At 39.0% G+C, this 21,993-nt stretch overlaps 1 protein-coding gene across 4 annotated transcripts in view; it reads left to right on the top strand.

The window, feature by feature from the left end:
- NAV2 (neuron navigator 2) overlaps positions 1 to 21,993 on the top strand; it is a 307,499-nt gene that overhangs the window by 67,916 nt on the left and 217,590 nt on the right. For all 4 annotated transcript variants that reach the window (XM_063289573.1, XM_063289572.1, XM_063289571.1 and 1 more), the window contains exon 2: positions 21,303 to 21,420. In XM_063289573.1, the coding sequence (XP_063145643.1) occupies positions 21,303 to 21,420 (118 nt within the window). The remainder of the gene's footprint in view (positions 1 to 21,302; positions 21,421 to 21,993) is intronic.

Below are 21,993 nucleotides of genomic sequence, written 5' to 3'. Positions count from 1 at the left end.
TCCCTCAGGTAGCCTGGCCCCATGCCATGCAGGGCTTTAAAGGTCATAACCAACACCTTGAATTGGACCTGGAAGCAGACTGGCACCCAGTGCAGCTCACGCAGCAGTGGTGTTACATATGCCAGTCTTGGGGCACTCGTAACATCTGCGTAGCCGCATTCTGGACTGGCTGAAGCAACTGGATACGCTTCAAGGGTAGCCCCATGTAGAGTGCATTACAGTAGTCTATGTGGGAGATGATCAGGGCATGAGAGTCTGGAGGGCATCTCGATCCAGGAAAGGGTGTAACTGGTGCACAACATGAAGTTTCACAAAGGCCCTCCTGGTCACGACTGCCACCTGCTCTTTGAGCAGGAGTCATGAGTCCAGGAGGACCCCCAAGTTCCTCACCGGTTCTGAATGGGGCAGTGCAACCCCATCTAAAACTAAAGATGACAACTTCCCTGATACCGAGGAACCATCAACCCACAGCCACTACATCTTACCAGGGTTCAGCTGAAGCCTGTTGTTCCTCATCTAGACCTCCACAGTCCCCAGGCACTGAGAAAAGGCAGACACCGCATCACTTACCCGGGATAGAGATATATAACTGAGTATCATCAGCATATTGATGATACCTCATCCTGTGGTGACGGATGATCTCACCAAGTGGTTTCATGTAGATGTTAAATAGAAGAGGGGAGAGAACCGAACCCTGCGGCACCCCACACAAGAGTGGTCGAGGGTTGGATCTCTCATCTCCTATCACCATGGATTGGGACTGGCCCTGAAGGAAGGAGATGAACCAGCGCAAAACAGCCCACCCCCAACTTTCTGAGCTGTCCCAAAAGGATACCATGGTCAATGCTATCGAAAGCCGCTGAGAGGTCAAGAAGAGCTAGGATGGATGAATAAAGGCTAGAGTAGGAAATGAAAAAAATCCTGGAAGAAGGCACTGTGAAAGCACTTGCCTATCATGCCAAGAAAACTGCATGAATGTATCCATGTAAGGCATGAGGCGTGAACTTGGACTCAAAGGTGACCTCACTTTTTACCCCAGAAAATGTTGGGTGCCTCTTTTTCAGTGTGGATTATCCATCTTAAATGGTAAAAAGAGCAGAAACAGAATTTTATTATGGTCACAGACCAGAGTTACAGATAAAACACATTAAAAATAAAAAACAAAACAGGATAGGCATGTTACAACTGGTGATGGGCTCATTGGTGGGCAATCAAGATATGTCTAATTTTACAGGTAGTATTTGGCTCTATTTAAAGATATTAAATGATACTGCTTCAGCAAAGGATCATTACCTTGTCGTGGTGCTGGAGCTTGAGCACCTCAATGATGCCAAGAGCTAAACCATGAAGGGCCACCCAAGACGGGAAGGTCATGACAGAGAGGTCAGACTAAATGCGATCCCTGGGGAAGGTAATGGCAACCCACCCCAGTATTCTTGCCGTGAAAACTAAATGGATCAGTACAACCAGTGATATGTTGGTATACCATCGGAAGATGAGACCCCCAGGTTGGAAGATGGTCAAAATGCTACTGGGGAGGAACAGAGGATGAGCTCAACTAGCCCCAGATGTGATGACGCAGCTAGCTCAAAGCCGAAAGGACGGCTAGCGGCCGACGGTGCTGGTGGTGAACGGCGAATCTGATGTTCTAAGGAGCAACACACCATTGGAACCTGGAATGTAAGATCTATGAGCCAGGGCAAATTGGATGTGGTTATTGGTGAGATGTCAAGATTAAAGATAGACATTCTGGGTGTCAGTGAACTGAAATGGACTGGAATGGGCCACTTCACATCAAATGACCACCAGATCTACTACTGTGGACAAGAGGACCACAGAAGAAATGGAGTAGCCTTCATAATTAATCGTAAAGTGGCTGAAGCAGTGCTTGGATACAACCCAAAAAATGATAGAATGATCTCAATTTGAATTCAGGGCAAGCCATCTAACATCACAGTGATCCAAATATACGCCCCAACCACAGATGCTGAAGAAGCTGAAGTAGAGCAGTTCTATGAGGATGTGCAGCACCTACTGGACAACAAGCCTAAAAGAGATGTTATTTTCATCACGGGAGACTGGAATGCTAAGGTGGGCAGTCAAATGACACCTCGAATTACAGGTAAGCATGGCCTGGGAGAACAAAACGAAGCAGGACATAGGCTGATAGAATTTTGCCAAGACAACTCAATGTGCATAACAAACACTCTCTTCCAGCAACCTAAGAGACGGCTTTATACATGGACTTCCCCAGATGGACAACACCGAAATCAGATTGACTACATCCTTTGCAGCCAAAGGTGGCAGACATCTATACAGTCGGTAAAAACAAGACCTGGAGCTGACTGTAGTTCCGATCACGAACTTCTTCTTGCACAATTTAGGATCAGACTAAAGAGATTAGGGAAGACCCACAGATCAGCTAGATATGTGCTCACTAATATTCCTAAGGAATATGCAGTGGAGGTGAAGAATCGATTTAAGGGACTGGACTTAGTAGATAGGGTCCCGGAAGAACTCTGGACAGAAGTTCGCAACATTGTTCAAGAGGTGGCAACAAAATACATCCCAAAGAAAGAGAAAACCAAGAAGGCAAAATGGCTGTCTTCTGAGACACTAGAAGTAGCCCAAGAAAGAAGGAAAGCAAAAGGCAACAGTGATAGGGGGAGATATGCACAATTAAATGCAAAATCCCAGAGGTTAGCCAGAAGAGATAAGGAATTATTTTTAAACATGCAATGCGTGGAAGTGGAAGAAGACAATAGAATAGGAAGGACAAGAGACCTCTTCCAGAAAATTAGAAACATTGGAGGTAAATTCCAGGCCAAAATGTATATGATCAAAAACAAAGGTGGGAAGGACCTAACAGAAGAAGAAGAGATCAAGAAAAGGTGGCAAGAATATACAGAAGACCTGTATAGGAAGGATAACAATATCGGGGATAGCTTTGATGGTGTGGTCAGTGAGCTAGAGCCAGACATCCTGAAGAGTGAGGTTGAGTGGGCCTTAAGAAGCATTGCTAATAACAAGGCAGCAGGAGACGACGGCATCCCAGCTGAACTGTTCAAAATCTTGCAAGATGATGCTGTCAAGGTAATGCATGCTATATGCCAGCAAATTTGGAAAACACAAGAATGGCCATCAGATTGGGAAAAAAAAATGATACTGATCTGATAGCAACAACTTTACATTAAAAAACTCCAGGTAAGGAGTTATAAGGATCCTGGGATCCTTATGGAGGATAGTAAAAACAGCATTAATGTTGTTCCTGGGCCTGTCGTACAGTTTGATAATTTACATGCCTTGCAGTTGGGCCTCTTGTTATGTCTAAAGATTTTTCAAATATTTACTTAGTTAGATGATATTAGACACTTTTAAGGCAGAAATCAATGTCTCTGTCTTGTCCACCCTTTTAGGAATGCAAAGTATTTGTTGCTGTACTGAACCCTTGGGTTTATATGACTCTGCAGTCCACATCAGTAGCAGCATTCAAAGTAGGCTTTATAACAGTTTTAACAGAAACTTTATATATATAGAGAGAGGGATCTTCAGCATAGTCAGATTGGAACAACTTTATCCCATATATATGTTTCATAAAAGCTGAAAACATCACTTTTCATAACCTTGGTATTAGCTCTGAAATACCTACATTTATGTGAAAATGGCCATTTAACTACGTCTGAAATGCAGATTGGGATAAACATTGTTTTGTTGTCCTCCTGATTTTGCGCTTGTGGAAATTACCTTGTTCTCCCCCTCATCTGATAACAATCTAAAAGTTGAAAAAAAGACTTGGCTCCCAAAAGAATGTCAGTTTTGATCACTGATGTGTGTCATTTCAGAGCAGCTGGCCATGTCACCAATGGCCAAAAACACGGTAACTGCTTAGATAAACACTGGGATGTCCTATTATTGATTGAATTTAGTTTGTATCAATTCATCTTTTTTTCTTCTTCATAGGACCAAAAAAACCCCCAAACCCCTTTGTACGTTTCTATAACCCTTCTCAGCTTAATTGTCTGACGCACCCAGGCATTAACTTTAACAGTAAGATGTTTCTAAATTAGGCTGGGTAACATTCTTCTGCATATTTACCAAGTTGATACATATAAAATTATAAATTTACTGCACCATCCTTTTTTAAATAAGGATTTTTATTCTTCATTATCTTTTTTGGTCTTTTGTCCCATACAATTCAAAGCAATAAAGAATCCACTGTTTGGCTATTGGCATCCAATTACTGATTGATGAATGAGATTGTTTTCTGTGATGATCTGGATCTGTATCCATTCCAGCCTATTGTCCTTTGAATAGGTTGCCTTATAACTCCCATCACTGCGATCATGTATGTTGGTTATAGATGATGGGAACTGGGGTACAGTACTTCTGTAGAGAAATAGCAGATGAGGAAGGTCAATCTACAGTAAGAAATGTCCAGACAGTGATGCATTTGTTAGGTCAATATAGATTGCTATATATGTCCAAAATCCTTTCTCTCCACTCCTGCCCTATTATGACGTCATTTACAAATATGATGCCTCTTATGATACTCCTTGTCGTAACAGTCAGGAATCACTCTGAGACGAGGAATAGGTCTCTAGTGTTTATTGCTGCTACATAAGACAGAAAATCCTAACAAACTGAAGAAGCGTGGGAAAAACCCAGACAGATAAACCCCAAAGGTTAAGGCGGGCCTGATCTGTGTCTCTTTGAATGGCTGCTTAATTCCTCAGTACTACGCATGTGTTTTCCCCCCTGGATAGAGGCCCCCTCCTGCTTGCCATCAGTACTCATGATACTCCTCGATGTCTCTTCAGTTGTTAGCAATTTTTAATCATTATGGTGTTAACTTTAGTGCAGCATGAAGGGAGGCATTTGGCAGCAAAGCATTTAGGGGAGACAAGGATTAAAGCTTCTCAATGCACATGTAAACTGGTTCACAATCCTGCAGGCTTCATCCATGTTTACTGAAACATCTGGATTAGCTATATGCTATGTTATAAGTGTAATATGAATAAAAGTCATAGGAAAAATAAAGCCGTTGAAATCAGTGGGACTGTAGTTAGGGATTACTGTTTTAAGTCAAAATGATTTCTACACCTAAATCTCGTTCCAACAAATAGGCCATTAAAGGCCTAATTGTGACAAAGTGAAAATGACTGTCATATCTGGGTAGTTCTTCCTCTTCTCCAAGCTGTTGCTTGTCGGTGTGAAAAGGAGAAGGGGAAATATTTTGAATGTTCAAAACCCATAATGATTATAAAAGAACTCTTCAGAGATGAGGGTGATTTCAATCTTAATGTCTTGCTTTCCCCCTTCTTCATTCCCTTGAGTTGTCCCTTTATTCCCTTGAGCTTCTTTGTACAGACACCCCTCTTAAAACTTGCTCATCTTTTGCATGGGGATCTTCACTCCTCTGAATCATAGGTTTAATTTAGTTCAGACATTACAGAATATGCCAGGTTTGTGGTAAGGGAGTAACTGATTTGCTTGGTTGTTCATACAACTGCTGTGTAGATCACAAGCTTACCATGGCATTTATTCATGCAAAATTATGCTCAGTCTTGCAATTCCTTTTAGAACCAATAAATAATTTTATGATATTTGATTTCATGAAACTTGTGTGAAGTAATTTGAGGCACACAGCTGTTATCTCAGAAGTAGAGCAATGGAGACCGACAATGGAACTAATGCAATGGGTTTCTTCCGTTACTGTCACTCTATACAGCTCTGTCTCTGCCTATTGTTACACATGCAAGTTTACATATATCCATGTCAGTCCCAAACACTATTTAAATGTACAACAAGTCCTGTTAATTGAAAAGTGAATTATCCCTCATTATGAAGTACCAACAAAAATCCCTTAAGTAGTGTCTTCAGTGTAGGCTTCTAAGTGCTTAATGGACCGAGCATTTGTTCTCTGTACTTGTATAGATTTCACATTCAAATAGTTGTTTTGTGGTCCTTTGGGCAGCTGTTTTTGTCTTGCATACCATTTTACCTAGCTGGATTTTTGTTTTCTTTTTTAAAATGTTTGTTTCATTCTTCAACATAAGTTTAGAATGGTAGAACACTATGAGCACTTTTTTTTCTGCAGTGTGCTGTAACTGTTAGGTTAAAGAGAATTATTGGCTTGCTTCTGACAATGGAAGTATAGTAGAATGTATTATTTTTGGTATATGTTCTGAACACTATGGATTAACATTGACTAATAATTCATTTTTAGAAGATATAGTCTTGAAGTATACAGTAGTCTACCCTTTTGCAAAACTGGAGGGTTTTTTTAACGTTTACATTGCTTTTTTATTAAGTCTTTCTAATAACATTATTTGTACAGACCACAACTCTCAATGACACACTACATTTAGAGAGAAAAACATTTAGAATCAAGGGGTTGGGACTTGTATCAGCAGAAGATGTGAACTGAATATTTTGTAGAATTCTCAACTGCATCAGGAAAGATGGGAATTTATAATTATATAGGCTCCATCAAACAAAAGAAGATTGAAAAAGGTCTGGCATGACCTCTTCTCAATAGTCCTATCAGGATTTTGTGGGAACAAGGCATACATTTTCTGGCAGGACACTATTTCCTGAAGTCCTGGTCCTGATTCTGAGATACTCATAATTCAGCCCAGTTTTTGATCATTTTAAAGCAACTTTCCATACTAATATTTCTAGAACATTAAAAAAATCTAGGAAGGAAACAAAAAGACTAGAACACATCCCCTCCAGCAGCCAACATTGAGATAAGCAGGGATTAACACCACACAAACAATCAGGGAGAAAATAATCAAGGAAGCGCCAAAAGAAAACACCCCCCACAACCAAAACTGGCAGGGCAACTACTATATAGTTGTATACTGTATAGGCAGCAACTTGCACTCACACTGATGATGTTACCTAGATGGGCAATGAAACGTCTGCAAGCAAACAGCCAAGCTCAGAGAGCACCAAGAACTCTACAGTTCATCCCTGAGCTACAGATATTCTCTTCTATTGAATTCTGGAAGAAAAATAATTTGGGGGTTGGGGGATTGTATCCACAAGAACATAAATCAGAATTACACTGTGATGCCATTGATCAGAAATAAGCATCACCTTGAGATTTGTGTATCTTTCTGTGTGTAGTACAGAAACTTCAGACCGTGGTATTTGTAGCTTTTGCCCCTTGGGGAAGGCCAGTTGTTGCAAACTGAATGCTGCCATCTATCAGGTTAAAACTCCTGACGCTCCTCAATCTGTCCAGCTAGAAAGTCCTTAGCCCTCCTACCAAGGTCTTCTCAGTACAGCCCAGCCAGCCTTAGGAAAAACAGAATGTAAGGTGTTTTGGATTTTCCTGCCCAAATCCAGACATATGTAATGTAAGAGGTAGGTATGTGAAAGGTTTTAATGAGAATTTCCCTTATTAAACCAATGAAGATAAATCTCTAGATATAAAAGGGAGTTTATTGGGAAAGGTGGAATACAAAAGAAGGTACGAGAAAGAAACTATCAGAGGGAATTCCAAATCAATTCTTTCAGCCTAGCTAAAGTAGCTACTTTTTATCTTTTTGAATGAGTTTTTGGTTTCAACGTATATTCAGAATTCATGCTGAGGGGATGGTTGGAGAGAGAGATAATCTGGGACTTGTGCTTGGATGCTATTATTCAGGCTGTCCTTCCCTTCCCTTCCCTTCCCTTCCCTTCCCTTCCCTTCCGAGAAATTTGAAGTGCAGGAGTTTCCCTTGAAAGCTCTATTTCCCAAAGCAAGTCCAGAAATACAGGCAACTACTATATGTTGATCTGTTTTGCATATTGACACACATGTAATATATATATGTATCTGTTGTGACAGCTCCCAAGCAGCCTTTTTATAGTGAAACACTTGACAACTGAATAAAAACCAAGAGTTTTAGAGAACAAACCCACAGTATCTTCCTGATAATTATGCTGGAAAAACACAATCAAAGCACAGTATCTTACAGTAGAAGGAAAAGATTTGTATGATCTAGGAGAAGTTTATCTTGTATAACAGAAATCATGCCAAAGCAGGCTATTTTTTAATTGGCAGCACCTTGAGCAGAATGGTGCTCAACCAACCCTTTTCTTCTAGGTGCTCAACCAACCCTTCTTCTGAGGTCCCCCTCAGGAATATTCATCAAACACTTTAATTTTTCTTTCTTTCTTTCTTTCTTTCTTTCTTTCTTTCTTTCTTTCTTTCTTTCTTTCTTTCTTTCTTTCTTTCTTTCTTTCTTTCTTTCTTAGTTTATTTCCTTAAATAAATCTCACTTTTCTTAAATTATTCCAATATAAGTTATTAGTGCTACTGTTCTTTGAAAAGAAATAAACAAGTAAAATCATTCACTTATAAATGAATGGATTCAGTTTGAGAAGCTTTTTTCCATCTTCAGCTAACAGGATGATTTGGGGAACATCTGCTAAACATGGAGAACTTTCTAACTTTCTTCATGGCTTTAGTTCTGTTTTTGCTTTTTTTTAGCCACTAACTCTGGTGTTCAAACAACATTGGTTTGTATTTGAGACTTCTGCTAGATATTTATTACATTTAGAAATCTCTACACAGAAGCTAGGACAGCTGAGCTGACAACAGGGTCAGAACAGACAATTAATTTAGAAAGTTATCAGTTAGCAGATAATTTGTTTTGGTTGACATCTCTGAAACAGATGGTCAAAGACAAGTTGATTTGATTACTTCTTTTATACTTTTTGTAATTAATTTAGCACTTCGTTATTTTAAAACTTGTGTGACATACCTAATACAATCTAACTAAAGAGATTTATGACTGCAACATTGTTTTTTGATGTAAAATTAAGAAATGCACAGCATGTATCAAATTATGTATCTAATGGATGCAAAATGTAAAAAGTGTAACTGCATCAGTAGAATTGATGCCACTTATATCTAGTGCAGGGTTTTGTTTCTATTGTTAAACATATGTCATGATGAAACATTTAGTCATCCCTTGCTTTCCATTAAACTAGTTTTGTAAGTATAGCCAAGCACTTAGGGTGTATGCCATAGATAAGGATGCACACAAGCCTTTCCAAGGATTCAGATCTACCATGATTTACTGAATATTCAGTTATTGTTACAGTGATCAAATGCAATATAATATTGAGAAACTGCATTTGTACTTGCATGTCTCAGACTAACCTTGTGTGGGCTGGGAAGCTAAGCAGGACTGGGACTGTTTACTACTTAGATGGAAGATTTTCAGGGAATAACAGGGCTGTAAGTTAAAAAATACTGTAAAGTAAAAACATCCCAGAGGAAAGCAGTGGCAAACTACTGGCCAAGATAGTTCTCATGAAGTCACCAAGAGTTGATCTCGACTGAAAGCAGACTTTATGTTTGTCCATATTACAAGGCATATTGTAATATTGAAGACAATAGCCTTCCTGCTTACTGACCTTTTAGAAGATATGTATGAGATTTTGAAGCCTGGATTGGAACTGATCATCTCAGTTTAATCAGATGAGTTTCCTGCGTTACATTTGATGATGGCTTCAAAATCTTTCCCAACACCTTGTTGCCTTCTAGACTTAAATCAATGTGCTGGTCATAACTTCTAAAAATCCTAAATGACTCATACAAATGCTGCAATGTATACTTCTATATTTTGATAAATTCCATGGGATTTCCTTAAATTGTTAACATCCCCATATTATCATGCTACAGTGGGTTATATCCATACATTGTCATGGTGGGATTGAAAGAATTCCTCCCCTAAAACTCTCATATGATGAGACCCATAATCCAACGTATTTGGAGAATGTCAGATTGAGAAAGATTGGCATTTTCAAAATATCTGATTCTTGCCTTTGGATATTTTCATTCCCCTAGTAACCTTTCATTATTTTACTCTAAGAACAGATTATGTATGATCTGTATTTTCCTTGTTTTAAAACTTAAATCAGTCACAAAATGCCTGAAATTTGAGGTGTGAAATTAGAGGTGGATGAAGGATTATGCAGCCCTCTCTCTGTTTGTCTGCTCCAAGTTATTTATTCCAAAAGGTTTCTTTTTTTCTTTTAGTCACCATCTCTTTAATCCCAAGGGCTGCTTACATTACATTTTCAATTTTAGCATAATATTTCTGGCCAGAATCCTGAGTGTTTGCTGTATAAAGGATATGTTTAGGCAGGTAAAATACGAAAATGCCTGTTTATCTAGCACTTAAGATGGATCTAATATAGCAAATGTTGAATAACATTATATAACCTGTTGATAGCTTTTATATATTGATGTAATGATTATGATACTGTCATTCAAAGTATAGTTTGATTATCTTCTGTCAGTAATGAAAATTAATTAAATGTTCATATTTGTGGAGTTATTTTCATCTTATAGAAGCTAATGGTAATGCCTATTTAATGAGTCCCTGGATTAAACTTCATGTGATAGGTAAAAAGGGAATATTTTTTTTACAGTTTTTGTTATCACTTGGGGTTGAACTGTGGAGTTCTTAGTGCTCTCTGAGTTTGGTTGTTCGCTTGCAGACGTTTCATCAGTGATGACGTTACCTAGTTGGGTAATGAGAACAAAGTAGATTTAATGATGGATATATAAAATCCTATTACTGAAAAAGCCAGTGAATCTAGCTTACTACACTGAAACAAAATAAACTCGGTGGCCCCCATTTTTAAAGCATACTATGGATTTGTGATTAAGATGTTAGACTAGAATTGAAGAGGCCGGGTTCAAATATCTAGCTGATCACAGAGCTCAGACTAACTTGGTCATTATCTCTCATCCCAACCAATCTGATAGCGTGATATCTATCAGGAAAAAATGAGGGGAGACCCCCATATGCAAAGTCTTGAGCTTTAAGAGGAGAGTTAAAATAGAAATTTAATAAATGAACAGATTCTGCTTTTTCAGATAACATCTTGGTGCTTCTATCCTTTTACAGTTTATTTTTTATATAATTGTTTGAAACTATGAAATGATTACTTTTCTAGGTATACTCCCCCCCCAACTGTTGATGTTTTGTGAACTTTAAAAGGGGCTCAGGATTATACTAAAGCAGACTGAAAGAAAAGGAGGTGACAGAGGTATTGGGCCATATGTGACCTGTATTAGGGTGGGTGCGCAAAAGCAGCAAGGCATTCCTCATCCTGGGTAAGAAGATCTGACCAGAGTGCATGCATGACCTCCACTAAAATTAACTGCCAAGGTTCACATGCTGGAGTATATTTTGCCCTCTGCTGTGACTCCTTTGACAGAGGAGAGCAAGCTGCATCGCCAAAGTCTGTTCTATCTTCATTTTAGAGATTATGCCAATAAATATGAATTTCCGGGTCCCAGCTTGTGAACGAAGTAAAATTTCCTATGATCAGTATAAAAGAGTAAGCAATTATGTTTTCTTATTGATTACTGCAATGCTTCCCTCGACACAATTGATTGCTCTTGGAGTTTGCATCTCAGTTTTTGTGGCTTTTGGTGTTTGATCTTTGCAGATGACTCCTTTGTTTACAGTGTGATCTGTAGGGGCTAAAGCTTCATTTAAAATGTATAGGCTATAAAAACATAATATATGAGGCTGTTAAAGATCAAGGAAATAATTATTCAGGTAAGTATTTTGCTGTTAGTGATCCAACATGCTTGCTTCAACTATTTCTATATTTCAATAACAAACCTTCGTAAATGTTTGAGTATTTGGTATGTGCGTATATACATCTTAGATATGCATATCTAAAATTCCTTATTTAAATATTACAGAATACATTTGAATTATAGTTATTTTATAATGAATGCAAGTTATGAAATTAGAAAAGATTGCAAGATTTAGAAAGACAGAAAAATGAAGGTTTGTATTAAAAATGTCCGTATGCAATTGTTTTGAGGAGAAGGGAAATATGTTCTCTGGGGTGATTACACTGAAAAGTTCCTTTTACTGGTGATAAGTTACAGTGTATCAGAATAATTACTAGGTTTGTAAGAGACCCTCTGCATGAAAGCTTGAAATGAGTGCATCTAATACTTGTAGAGACTATATACCCAGGAATCTCTTTCAGCCCATAGAAATATGCTGGTCCAATGTAGCTAATAAATTATCTTGATGTTTTATCATTTGTCCACAGTTGCTAACTTGTAAAAATATAAATGATGCTAACTCTTATCTTTGAATCATTACAGTACTTTTGCAAGGCATTTTACTTAATTTAAAATGCAGTAATTAAAATTAATTAGGAAAAAATAAGAATTAAAAGCAATAACTATGGTGAGAAAAATACCCTCATTTCTTATTTGTGCTTGGTTGGATTGTGACAAGCAGCAAATGTGAATGTTCTTGTGAGGCTTACCTCAGCTTGCTGATGCAAAGTTTAAATATGTGTGAATATCAGAAATCCCTGGTGGTTTTGGATAACAAGATCAGAGGCATGGCATTTTAGCATATGGATTGTCTGTAAGTATGCGGAGGGGGATTTTTCTTCTGACTAATTTCAAAAACTAGTAAGGCACACAACATACTCTTTGGCCAGTTCTAATTATGGTGTTTGCAACCAAAAATATATCATTCAGCTGTTACTGTAGTATCTCCCTAAGCCATATCATCAGACACAGATTCATTTTCAGAAGTGTATGTTCAGAGGAGCAGCAGAAAGATATCTGGTTTGTTTGTAAGTGAAACAAGTGCAGTGAAGAACCTCGGTATGTTATTAGAGATAGCTGTTGTGTGTGAACACAAAGGTTTTCTGAGGGTTTTTAAAATACTTTTATGCTGCTTTTAACAGCTGCCTTTGTTATTTTTAAAGGGTCAACGTGTGTTTGAGGTTTTTATGTAGATGCTGTCATGAGTACAATATTGTCTTCTGGTGCTGTAACACTTAGGTTTTGTCCACACAGCCTCCTATTCCCAATGCCAAGATGACTTGCCCACTTTTTGTTGAGGACATCTTTGTATTGGAACCTCCATCTCAAGGCCAACCTGTCACTGAGGCAGGATGAAGCCATATCAAAATGATATGGTAGAAAACTAGGGTTTTCCCTCAGAAAATGGAACAAGCTGTCATCTGCGTGAACGTTCTGTGTAGCACGGAGGAGGATCTCAAGGAGATCAGTGACCTTCAGAGCTCCAGATGGACCATGGCAGGACTGACTTCTCCCATCTGGCCACAGAATACTATGCTTCCATTTCTGCTTTGGCTGCCAATGAGAACAGAACCTTTCCCAGCAGGCTGTTTGTTTGTTTTTCCCCAGTTATGGGAATACCAGTATTCTGGAAGACCTTCCATAAGGTTGATATTCCTGCTTATGCTCCAAAAAACAGTAAAGGGAGTGGCTGGCTAGTTATAATCACACTGGCAGAAGTGAGGATCAGAAAGGGATCAGCAATCCAGAAGTGAGGATCAGAAAAGGGAGAGGACAGTTTTCTCCTTTGTTGCCTGCTTCTCTCCCCCAGGCCTGGCTACAGACATTTCTTCAGGGGTCTCCTCCATTATACTGGCAGGTTGTTAAATTCCATAGTTAAGAATAGCTGTTTAACTCCAAATGTGAAACCATGGGTTGAAGAACTGAGAATGTTAGTAGGCACTATCCCTCTATGTGTTAATCTTTAATGCTGTTTAAGATGCATTATTCTATTTTAGTTGCTTGTTTTGTTTTTTACATTACTGTTAGAATTTTAACAAAATAACAGTATTGGCTTGTAAGCATCACTTTAAAATTTACTAGTAAATTAGAAGCCCAGCTGGAGAGCTGCTTAAGAACAAGGTGTGCATGTAATGGGTTGCTTGCTTGAATTTGCTTGCATTCTTCCTTTAGGCCCAGGTTCTGTCTCTTCTTCTTCCCACTGCACAAGTGGCATTTCAGCGCATCCACGAATGTATTGTACATCTGCAGAACTCCTTGCCATATTGGATCATTTGGTTTGCCCCTTTTCATGATTTAGATCTCAGCAGTGATATTATTTAAACTTTAGGAATGTGATGCTCTCCGATTCATTGCCTATTAAGTCATTCTAGCTGAAGTTTTAAATCAAATAAAGTTTATCTCAAATTCCAATTAATGAATTTGTCAGATTATGAAGCCAATGATAGATAAATATTCTTAGTTGGTAAGCAAATTTCAATGGGAACTTTTACATACAAGATAGAACCCTTCTTTGTCTCTTGTGAATAAATTGATTAATCTGTCATAGTCTGGGTTCACAAACTGTGGGCATTGGATCTACTTTTGATAAGTACAGTTGCCTATTTTCCTCACTCTGGTATTTTTGAGCTTCATAATTTTCAAAAAGAGTTCCTTAGATCTTTTTTTTTTCCTTGCAGGCCATGTCCTGTTTATATTGACTTTACGAAGACATCTGTCAAAACCTTGATTGCTCCACCTTTAGTGTTTCAGCAATGAACTGAAAAATGCTGGGTTATATTTGCAAAAGCAGTACTGATGTGTCACACCTTAAATTCACATCTAAAGTATGAAAAGTGCATGTGAAGGTCTATATATAAAATAATCTTCATGCAATTGTTAGATGCAGTTGTTGTGATCTTGTAGCAGTTTTCTAGTTCTTAAATATAATAATTTTACCAATTTTTTAAAAAATCAGGATGTATCCATACAAAACCAGATAGCATTCATGAGATACAGATAGGAGAGTCCTCTAAATGAAACAACCAGCTCATGAGCAATTAAGTGGGAGAACCAATGAGACCAAAGTGCCAAGATACGACTTCCCACAGCAGGCCAATCCCCCCTCCTCTCACTTAGCTATCCAGGCACTGAGGGGTCATACTTCTCCTTACACTTCGTAAGTTCCCAGCAGTTCAGGGCTGACATCACTAGTGGCCTTTGGTTGGGCTGCTGCTGCTGTTTTACTCTCTTAAACATGTTGCCTGCCACATCTTGGCCAAGGCTGAGTAGAGAGGGACCTTACGCTATTTAAAAGTAAATAAATTAACAACTGGTTCTTGCAGATTGGACCAAACTGGCTAGCACTCCTGGATACAATTCCAGTTTTTAACAACATTTATGAGAGGAGGTAACCTACCTCCCCCTACCCACAAATTATCGCCCTTCTCCCCAAGCACTTCCTAAGCTACCTGAGGATGATTCTGTCATCAGAGTTTGTGATGATTCCGTCATCTCCTTGTGAGGGAGAACAGCACTTGAGGAAAGAAACTATGGAGAGGCAAGCTGTAGGTGGGAACCACTTTTGTCATGTCTAATAGGACACAAGTTTTATTAGAAAATCCTGTGCTACTACTATTGGAAAACTTTTCTGCCTGGAAACTTAGGGAGCCCTGCCTGCTGAAGGAGGATAGTTTCTATGGATACAAACCAACAGTGTCATCCATTATAGGGCAACTTCATATGCTGATGAGCTCTGCAAAAGATCATATTTTTGCTCAGAGATAGATGCACAGCTTCAAGAAGGAAAAATATTCAAGAAAACCAACATAGCAATTTACCTCAATCTGTTACTATCTTCAATCGCTTGTTTGATCTTTTCAGTCCCTTGAAATATTAGGTAGCCTTTGATTCGTTTATTAGAGGAAGAGGGAACACTGGAAATCACAGTATGTTGTCACTAGTTCCCATCTCAAAGAATTGGGTTGGGACTATGCTGTTGAAACTCTTAGGTATGAAAAACAAAGCTGAAGAAAGCTTAAGGTGGCAGTTACAACCCCTAGCAGCAAGGAGCCTTCTGTTTCTGCTCCATAGTTAGTCTGATGTATAATAAGGGGCCTAGCAATGAATATAAAGTAAGAAGTTATTAAAAATGAGAAATAACCGTGCTAATTTAGTATTCATAATATTGAGCTAGAAAACGAAAGTGCAGGGTGTATTTATTTTCCCCAGCACATACTGTATAATTCTATCAGATTCAAATAAACATATGGTGGTAATGTTGCTTTCAGCAAATGGATTATAGTCAATGATATTGACTATGATATTCAAAGATGTCAAGAAGCAGCTTTTTCCGCATCTTATTTCTAAAACATATCTGTTTATCATCTGTTAGCACTCATCTTGCTTGTTTCATTCTTCTGCTTTGGCCAGGCAACATAGTTGACCAGTGGAGCATTTATCTTTCTGAGATTTTAACTAGGTGGTAAAAGTGCTCATTGCAATTTTTTCAACTATTTTATACCAAAATGATGTAAAAGTGATGTGTCAAGAGGACACTTCACACAGTAATAATGAAAGACAATATCATAAAAAATGGGAAAGCAAGTACTAGGTACATCAACTTGAGTACTTGGAGGAAAAGTGGGATATAAATCTAACAAATAATAAATAATAACTGACTATAATAAAAACACAACTGAAAACACCATCCATCCATCCATCTCTTTCCAATCAATGCCTTTCACTGAGTCACTGTTCTCCAGTGTATGTATAAATGTTCTAAAGAGTATTTATACTTACATTTCTCTATAGCATTTGGTAATGCTACAATCTGGTAACATAGCAGGTCCCCGGTTTAAGAATGTCCCAGTTTACAGATGACTCCTAGTTAAGAACGGACTGCCATAAAGACTATTATATTAAAATTTTGAGTTAAGTACAGTGTTTTGGGCTAAATACCCAATACTACTTTGTGTATTACAGGGATGCGGTGGCGCTGCGGGTTAAACCGCTGAGCTTGCCGATCGGAAGGTTGGTAGTTCGAATCCGCGTGACGGGGTGAGCTCCCATTGCTAGTCCCAGTTCCTGCCAACCTAGCAGTTCGAAAACATGCCAATATGAGTAGATTAATAGGTACCACTTCGATGGGCAGGTAACGGCGTTCCGTGTAGTCATGCCAGCCACATGACCACGGAAGTGTCTACGGACAAACGCCGGCTCTTCGGCTTTGAAACGGAGATGAGCACCGCCCCCTAGAGTCGGACAAGACTGGACTTAATGTCAAGGGAAACCTTTACCTTTTTTACTTTGTGTATTATTATGTTTAAGATGTTTTAGTGTATTTGGAAGTGTTTCTTAAATGTTTTATAGGCATAGAAAGGTAAAATAGATACTATATACTAAGACAAACAGTTGACTAACTAATGCTACATAACTGTTCTGACTTACATACACATTCAACTTAAGGACAGACAGAGGAACGGAACTCATTTTCAAACCGGGGACCTGCTGTATTCATGGAAATCAGACTAGAATTGAAACTGACAAATCAGAAAAGAGGAGTTTAGGCACCATCAGAAAAATTGCATTTTTAAAAATTGTGCCATCCAGTTTGATGCATCTCACGTTTCTAGTATAAACTTATGTATCACATTTATCACAGATCTATGAGCCAGGGCAAATTGGATGTGGTTATTGGTGAGATGTCAAGATTAAAGATAGACATTCTGGGCGTCAGTGAACTGAAATGGACTGGAATGAGCCACTTCACATCAAATGACCACCAGATCTACTACTGTGGACAAGAGGACCACAGAAGAAATGGAGTAGCCTTCCTAATTAATAGTAAAGTGGCTAAAGCAGTGCTTGGATACAATCCAAAAAACGATAGAATGATCTCAATTCGAATTCAGGGCAAGCCATCTAGCCTCACAGTGATCCAAATATACGCCCCAACCACAGATGCTGAAGAAGCTGAAGTAGAGCAGTTCTATGAGGATCTGCAGCACCTACTGGACAACACGCCTAAAAGAGATGTTATTTTCATCACGGGAGACTGGAATGCTAAGGTGGGCAGTCAAATGACACCTGGAATTACAGGTAAGCATGGCCTGGGAGAACAAAACGAAGCAGGACATAGGCTGATAGAATTCTGCCAAGACAACTCACTCTGCATAACAAACACTCTCTTCCAACAACCCAAGAGACAGCTTTATACATGGACTTCCCCAGATGGACAACACCGAAACCAGATTGACTACATCCTTTGCAGCCAAAGGTGGCGGACATCTGTACAGTTGGTGAAAACAAGACCTGGAGCTGACTGTAGTTCCGATCACAAACGTCTTCTTGCACAATTTAGGATCAGACTAAAGAGATTAGGGAAGACCCACAGATCAGCTAGATATGAGCTCACTAATATTCCTAAGGAATATGCAGTGGAGGTGAAGAATCGATTTAAGGGACTGGACTTAGTAGATAGGGTCCCGGAAGAACTCTGGACAGAAGTTCGCAACATTGTTCAGGAGGCGGCAACAAAATACATCCCAAAGAAAGAGAAAACCAAGAAGGCAAAATGGCTGTCTGCTGAGACACTAGAAGTAGCCCAAGAAAGAAGGAAAGCAAAAGGCAACAGTGATAGGGGGAGATATGCCCAACTAGATGCAAAATTCCAGAGCTTAACCAGAAGAGATAAGGAATTATTTTTAAACAAGCAATGTGTGGAAGTGGAAGAAGACAATAGAATAGGGAGGAGAAGAGACCTCTTCCTGAAAATTAGAACCATCGGAGGTAAATTCCAGGCCAAAATGGGTATGATCAAAAACAAAGATGTCAAGGACCTAACAGAAGCAGAAGAGATCAAGAAAAGGTGGCAAGAATATACAGAAGACCTGTATAGGAAGGATAACAATATCGGGGATAGCTTTGATGATGTGGTCAGTGAGCTAGAGCCAGACATCCTGAAGAGTGAGGTTGAGTGGGCCTTAAGAAGCATTGCTAATAACAAGGCAGCAGGAGACAACGGCATCCCAGCTGAACTGTTCAAAATCTTGCAAGACGATTCTGTCAAGGTAATGCATGCTATATGCCAGCAAATTTGGAAAACACAAGAATGGCCATCAGACTGGAAAAAAATCAACTTATATCCCCATACCAAAAAAGGGGAACACTAAAGAATGTTCAAACTATCGAACAGTGGCACTCATTTCACATGCCAGTAAGGTAATGCTCAAGATCCTGCAAGGTAGACTTCAGCAATTCATGGAGCGAGAATTGCCAGATGTACAAGCTGGGTTTAGAAAAGGCAGAGGAACTAGGGACCAAATTGCCACTATCTGCTGGATAATGGAAAAAGCCGGGAAGTTTCAGAAAACATCTATTTCTGTTTTATTGACTATTCTAAAGCCTTTGACTGTGTGGACCATAACAAATTGTGGCAAGTTCTTAGTGGTACGGGGATACCAAGTCATCTTGTCTGCCTCCTGAAGAATCTGTATAACGACCAAGTAGCAACAGTAAGAACAGACCACGGAACAAGGGACTGGTTTAGGATTGGGAAAGGAGTACGGCAGGGCTGTATACTCTCACCCTACCTATTCAGCTTGTATGCAGAACACATCATGCGACAAGCTGGGCTTGAGGAATCCAAGGCTGGAGTTAAAATCGCTGGAAGAAACATTAACAATCTCAGATATGCAGATGATACCACTTTGATGGCTGAAAGCGAAGAGGAACTGAGGAGCCTTATGATGAAGGTGAAAGAAGAAAGTGCAAAAGCTGGCTTGCAGCTAAACCTCAAAAAAACCAAGATTATGGCAACCAGCTTGATTGATAACTGGCAAATAGAGGAAGAAGATGTAGAAACAATGAAAGACTTTGTATTTCTAGGTGCGAAGATTACTGCAGATGCTGACTGCAGTCAGGAAATCAGAAGACGCTTAATCCTTGGGAGAAGAGCAATGACAAATCTCAATAAAATAGCGAAGAGCAGAGACATCACAGTGACAACAAAGGTCCGCATAGTTAAAGCAATGGTGTTCCCCGTAGTAACATATGGCTGTGAGAGCTGGACCATAAGGAAGGCTGAGAGAAGGAAGATCGATGCTTTGGAACTGTGGTGTTGGAGGAAAATTCTGAGAGTGCCTTGGACTGTAAGAAGATCAAACCAGTCCATACTCCAGGAAATAAAGCCAGACTGCCCACTTGAGGGAATGATATTAAAGGCAAAACTGAAGTACTTTGGCTACATAATGAGAAGACAGGACACCCTGGAAACGATGCTGATGCTAGGGAAAGTGGAAGGCAAAAGGAAGAGGGGCCGACCAAGGGCAAGATGGATGGATGATATTCGAGAGGTGACGGACCCGTCCCTGGGGGAGCTGGGGGTGTTGATGACCGACAGGAAGCTCTGGCGTGGGCTGGTCCATGAAGACACGAAGAGTCGGAAGCGACTAAATGAATAAACAACATCACATTTTAGTGCAGGACTTTGACCCACTTAAGTGCATGCTGTATGAGGTTTATTTTCCAATATATGTAGCTGTGTATTGAGTGTGTCATTGACAAGTCATAAATAAAATAAGTGAATTTAACATTTAAAGTGAGAATTACAGCACGCTTTTAAAAATATTTGCACTGGCCGAGATCATGGTAAAATGAATGGCTGTGAGAGAAAATGCTCCGGGGGAGGACATAAACAGCCTCTTCCTATGCATCTTTTTATTTAGAAGCACTTTCCATTTGAAAGTAGGGCTTACTTTCACATTGTTTGCATGGAGATATTAGCCTTTGCAATTTCAGTTAGAAGTGAAGGCAAAGTTTTGCATTCCAAATGCCAATGTATATTCTAAGTGCATCGCTGCGTTCAGGGATACAAGGAGGGTGGTTTTAGCTTCAGTTAGTTGATTCTAATAACATTGTTTGACGCTTAGTTAAGCTAGTTGGAACACAGATTTGACACAGAATTCAAACTTCAAGTAGAAATCATATGCCCATGCACATTTTTTGTCTATATGCATGTTTCTATATATGTATGCCTCCTTTAGAAATGTCAGAGGAGAAATTGTCAAGATTCATAGACTTCTTAAGCTGTTTTGGAAAGAAAACACTTTGCGTATTACAAACCTTACTCTGAATACCCCTTGTACAATTCTTGTCAACTGGTGCTATGTGGTAGTGATAATGTAATTTACATTTCTTGTTAACTGCAATTTAAAAGAATGTATCCATTTAAATTACCCAAATTGTTTACATTTACAAAACTTGGCATAAACATGTGCACAGTCATGCACATGCAGACCTATATAAGTTTCAGTATCAGTATGGCTTCTCAGCAGGAATACAAAAGGAAAATGTTGAATCAGTAGAGAAATCCAGCCCAGTCTCTTATGCAGACTGTTTAGTTCCATGTCTGATAACTTATTCATTCAGACTGTAGTATGTTTAGAAGCTTTGTTTAGTTTCCTCCTGCTCTGATGTCAAATTTCTCTATACAAGAAAGCCCTGGTATAATAAGCTGAATACTTGATCTGCACAATGCCTTGAATTTTAATGTTGCTAACTTTGTTTCAAACTGGTTTGGGAAAAGAAGAGGAACACTTTGTGCCACTTGTTCCAGAGGATGCCAAACTTGGGGCTTGCTTTCATTAATTTTAAGTTAGAAATTAATGATTTAAAAAGCAAAGTGCCTCATATGTAACCCCGACTCTCCTTTTCATTTCCACAGATTTATACAGATTGGGCCAATCACTATCTAGCAAAATCTGGCCATAAACGTTTAATAAAGGATCTGCAGCAAGATGTGACCGATGGAGTTTTACTAGCTGAAATCATCCAGGTTGTAGGTGAGTAACTATGCCTTTTATTTTAGCATAGTTGCAATGTTTTTGTCAAGGCTGTCTTCAATCAGACCAGAAACTGAAGTACATCTAGCTGCAACATTACATATAAGCTGTAATTGTTTGAGTTTTAAAAATATATGGGTATGGTTTGTACAAAGTTCTTCCTGTAAGTTTATTCGAAGGTCATACAGAGTATTATGGAGAACAATTACAGGGTCCACAAACCTTACCCAGCATTTTTTTCAACCGCCTAGTGTGGCTTTTAACTCTGCCCAGTGTTGCATATTTATATTTGATTCCTTTTTCCCCTTTGATTGAAGCTGAAATCATTTATGTTTTACTTAAGTGAAGTCTTGACTTTAGAAACTAGGGATACAGTGCAGGCTCTGAGAATGCAGGTTTCATAAGCTAGTGATTTTTTAACAATACTTAACTGCTAAAGTAACTATCCTAATAATTCTTTTGAGAAACAAATGTGAAGCTCAGTGGTGATCCCAGAGCTTTAGGGATATGGATTCAAGGCTACAATCAGACACACTTCAGATGGATTTGAGGCCTCATAACTTTTTGTTCTTG

This window comes from Candoia aspera, chromosome 1 (genome assembly GCF_035149785.1).
Source record: "Candoia aspera isolate rCanAsp1 chromosome 1, rCanAsp1.hap2, whole genome shotgun sequence".
NCBI lineage: Eukaryota > Metazoa > Chordata > Lepidosauria > Squamata > Boidae > Candoia > Candoia aspera.
Note: the sequence above shows the minus strand (reverse complement) of the source record. Positions and strands in the feature narration are given on the sequence as shown.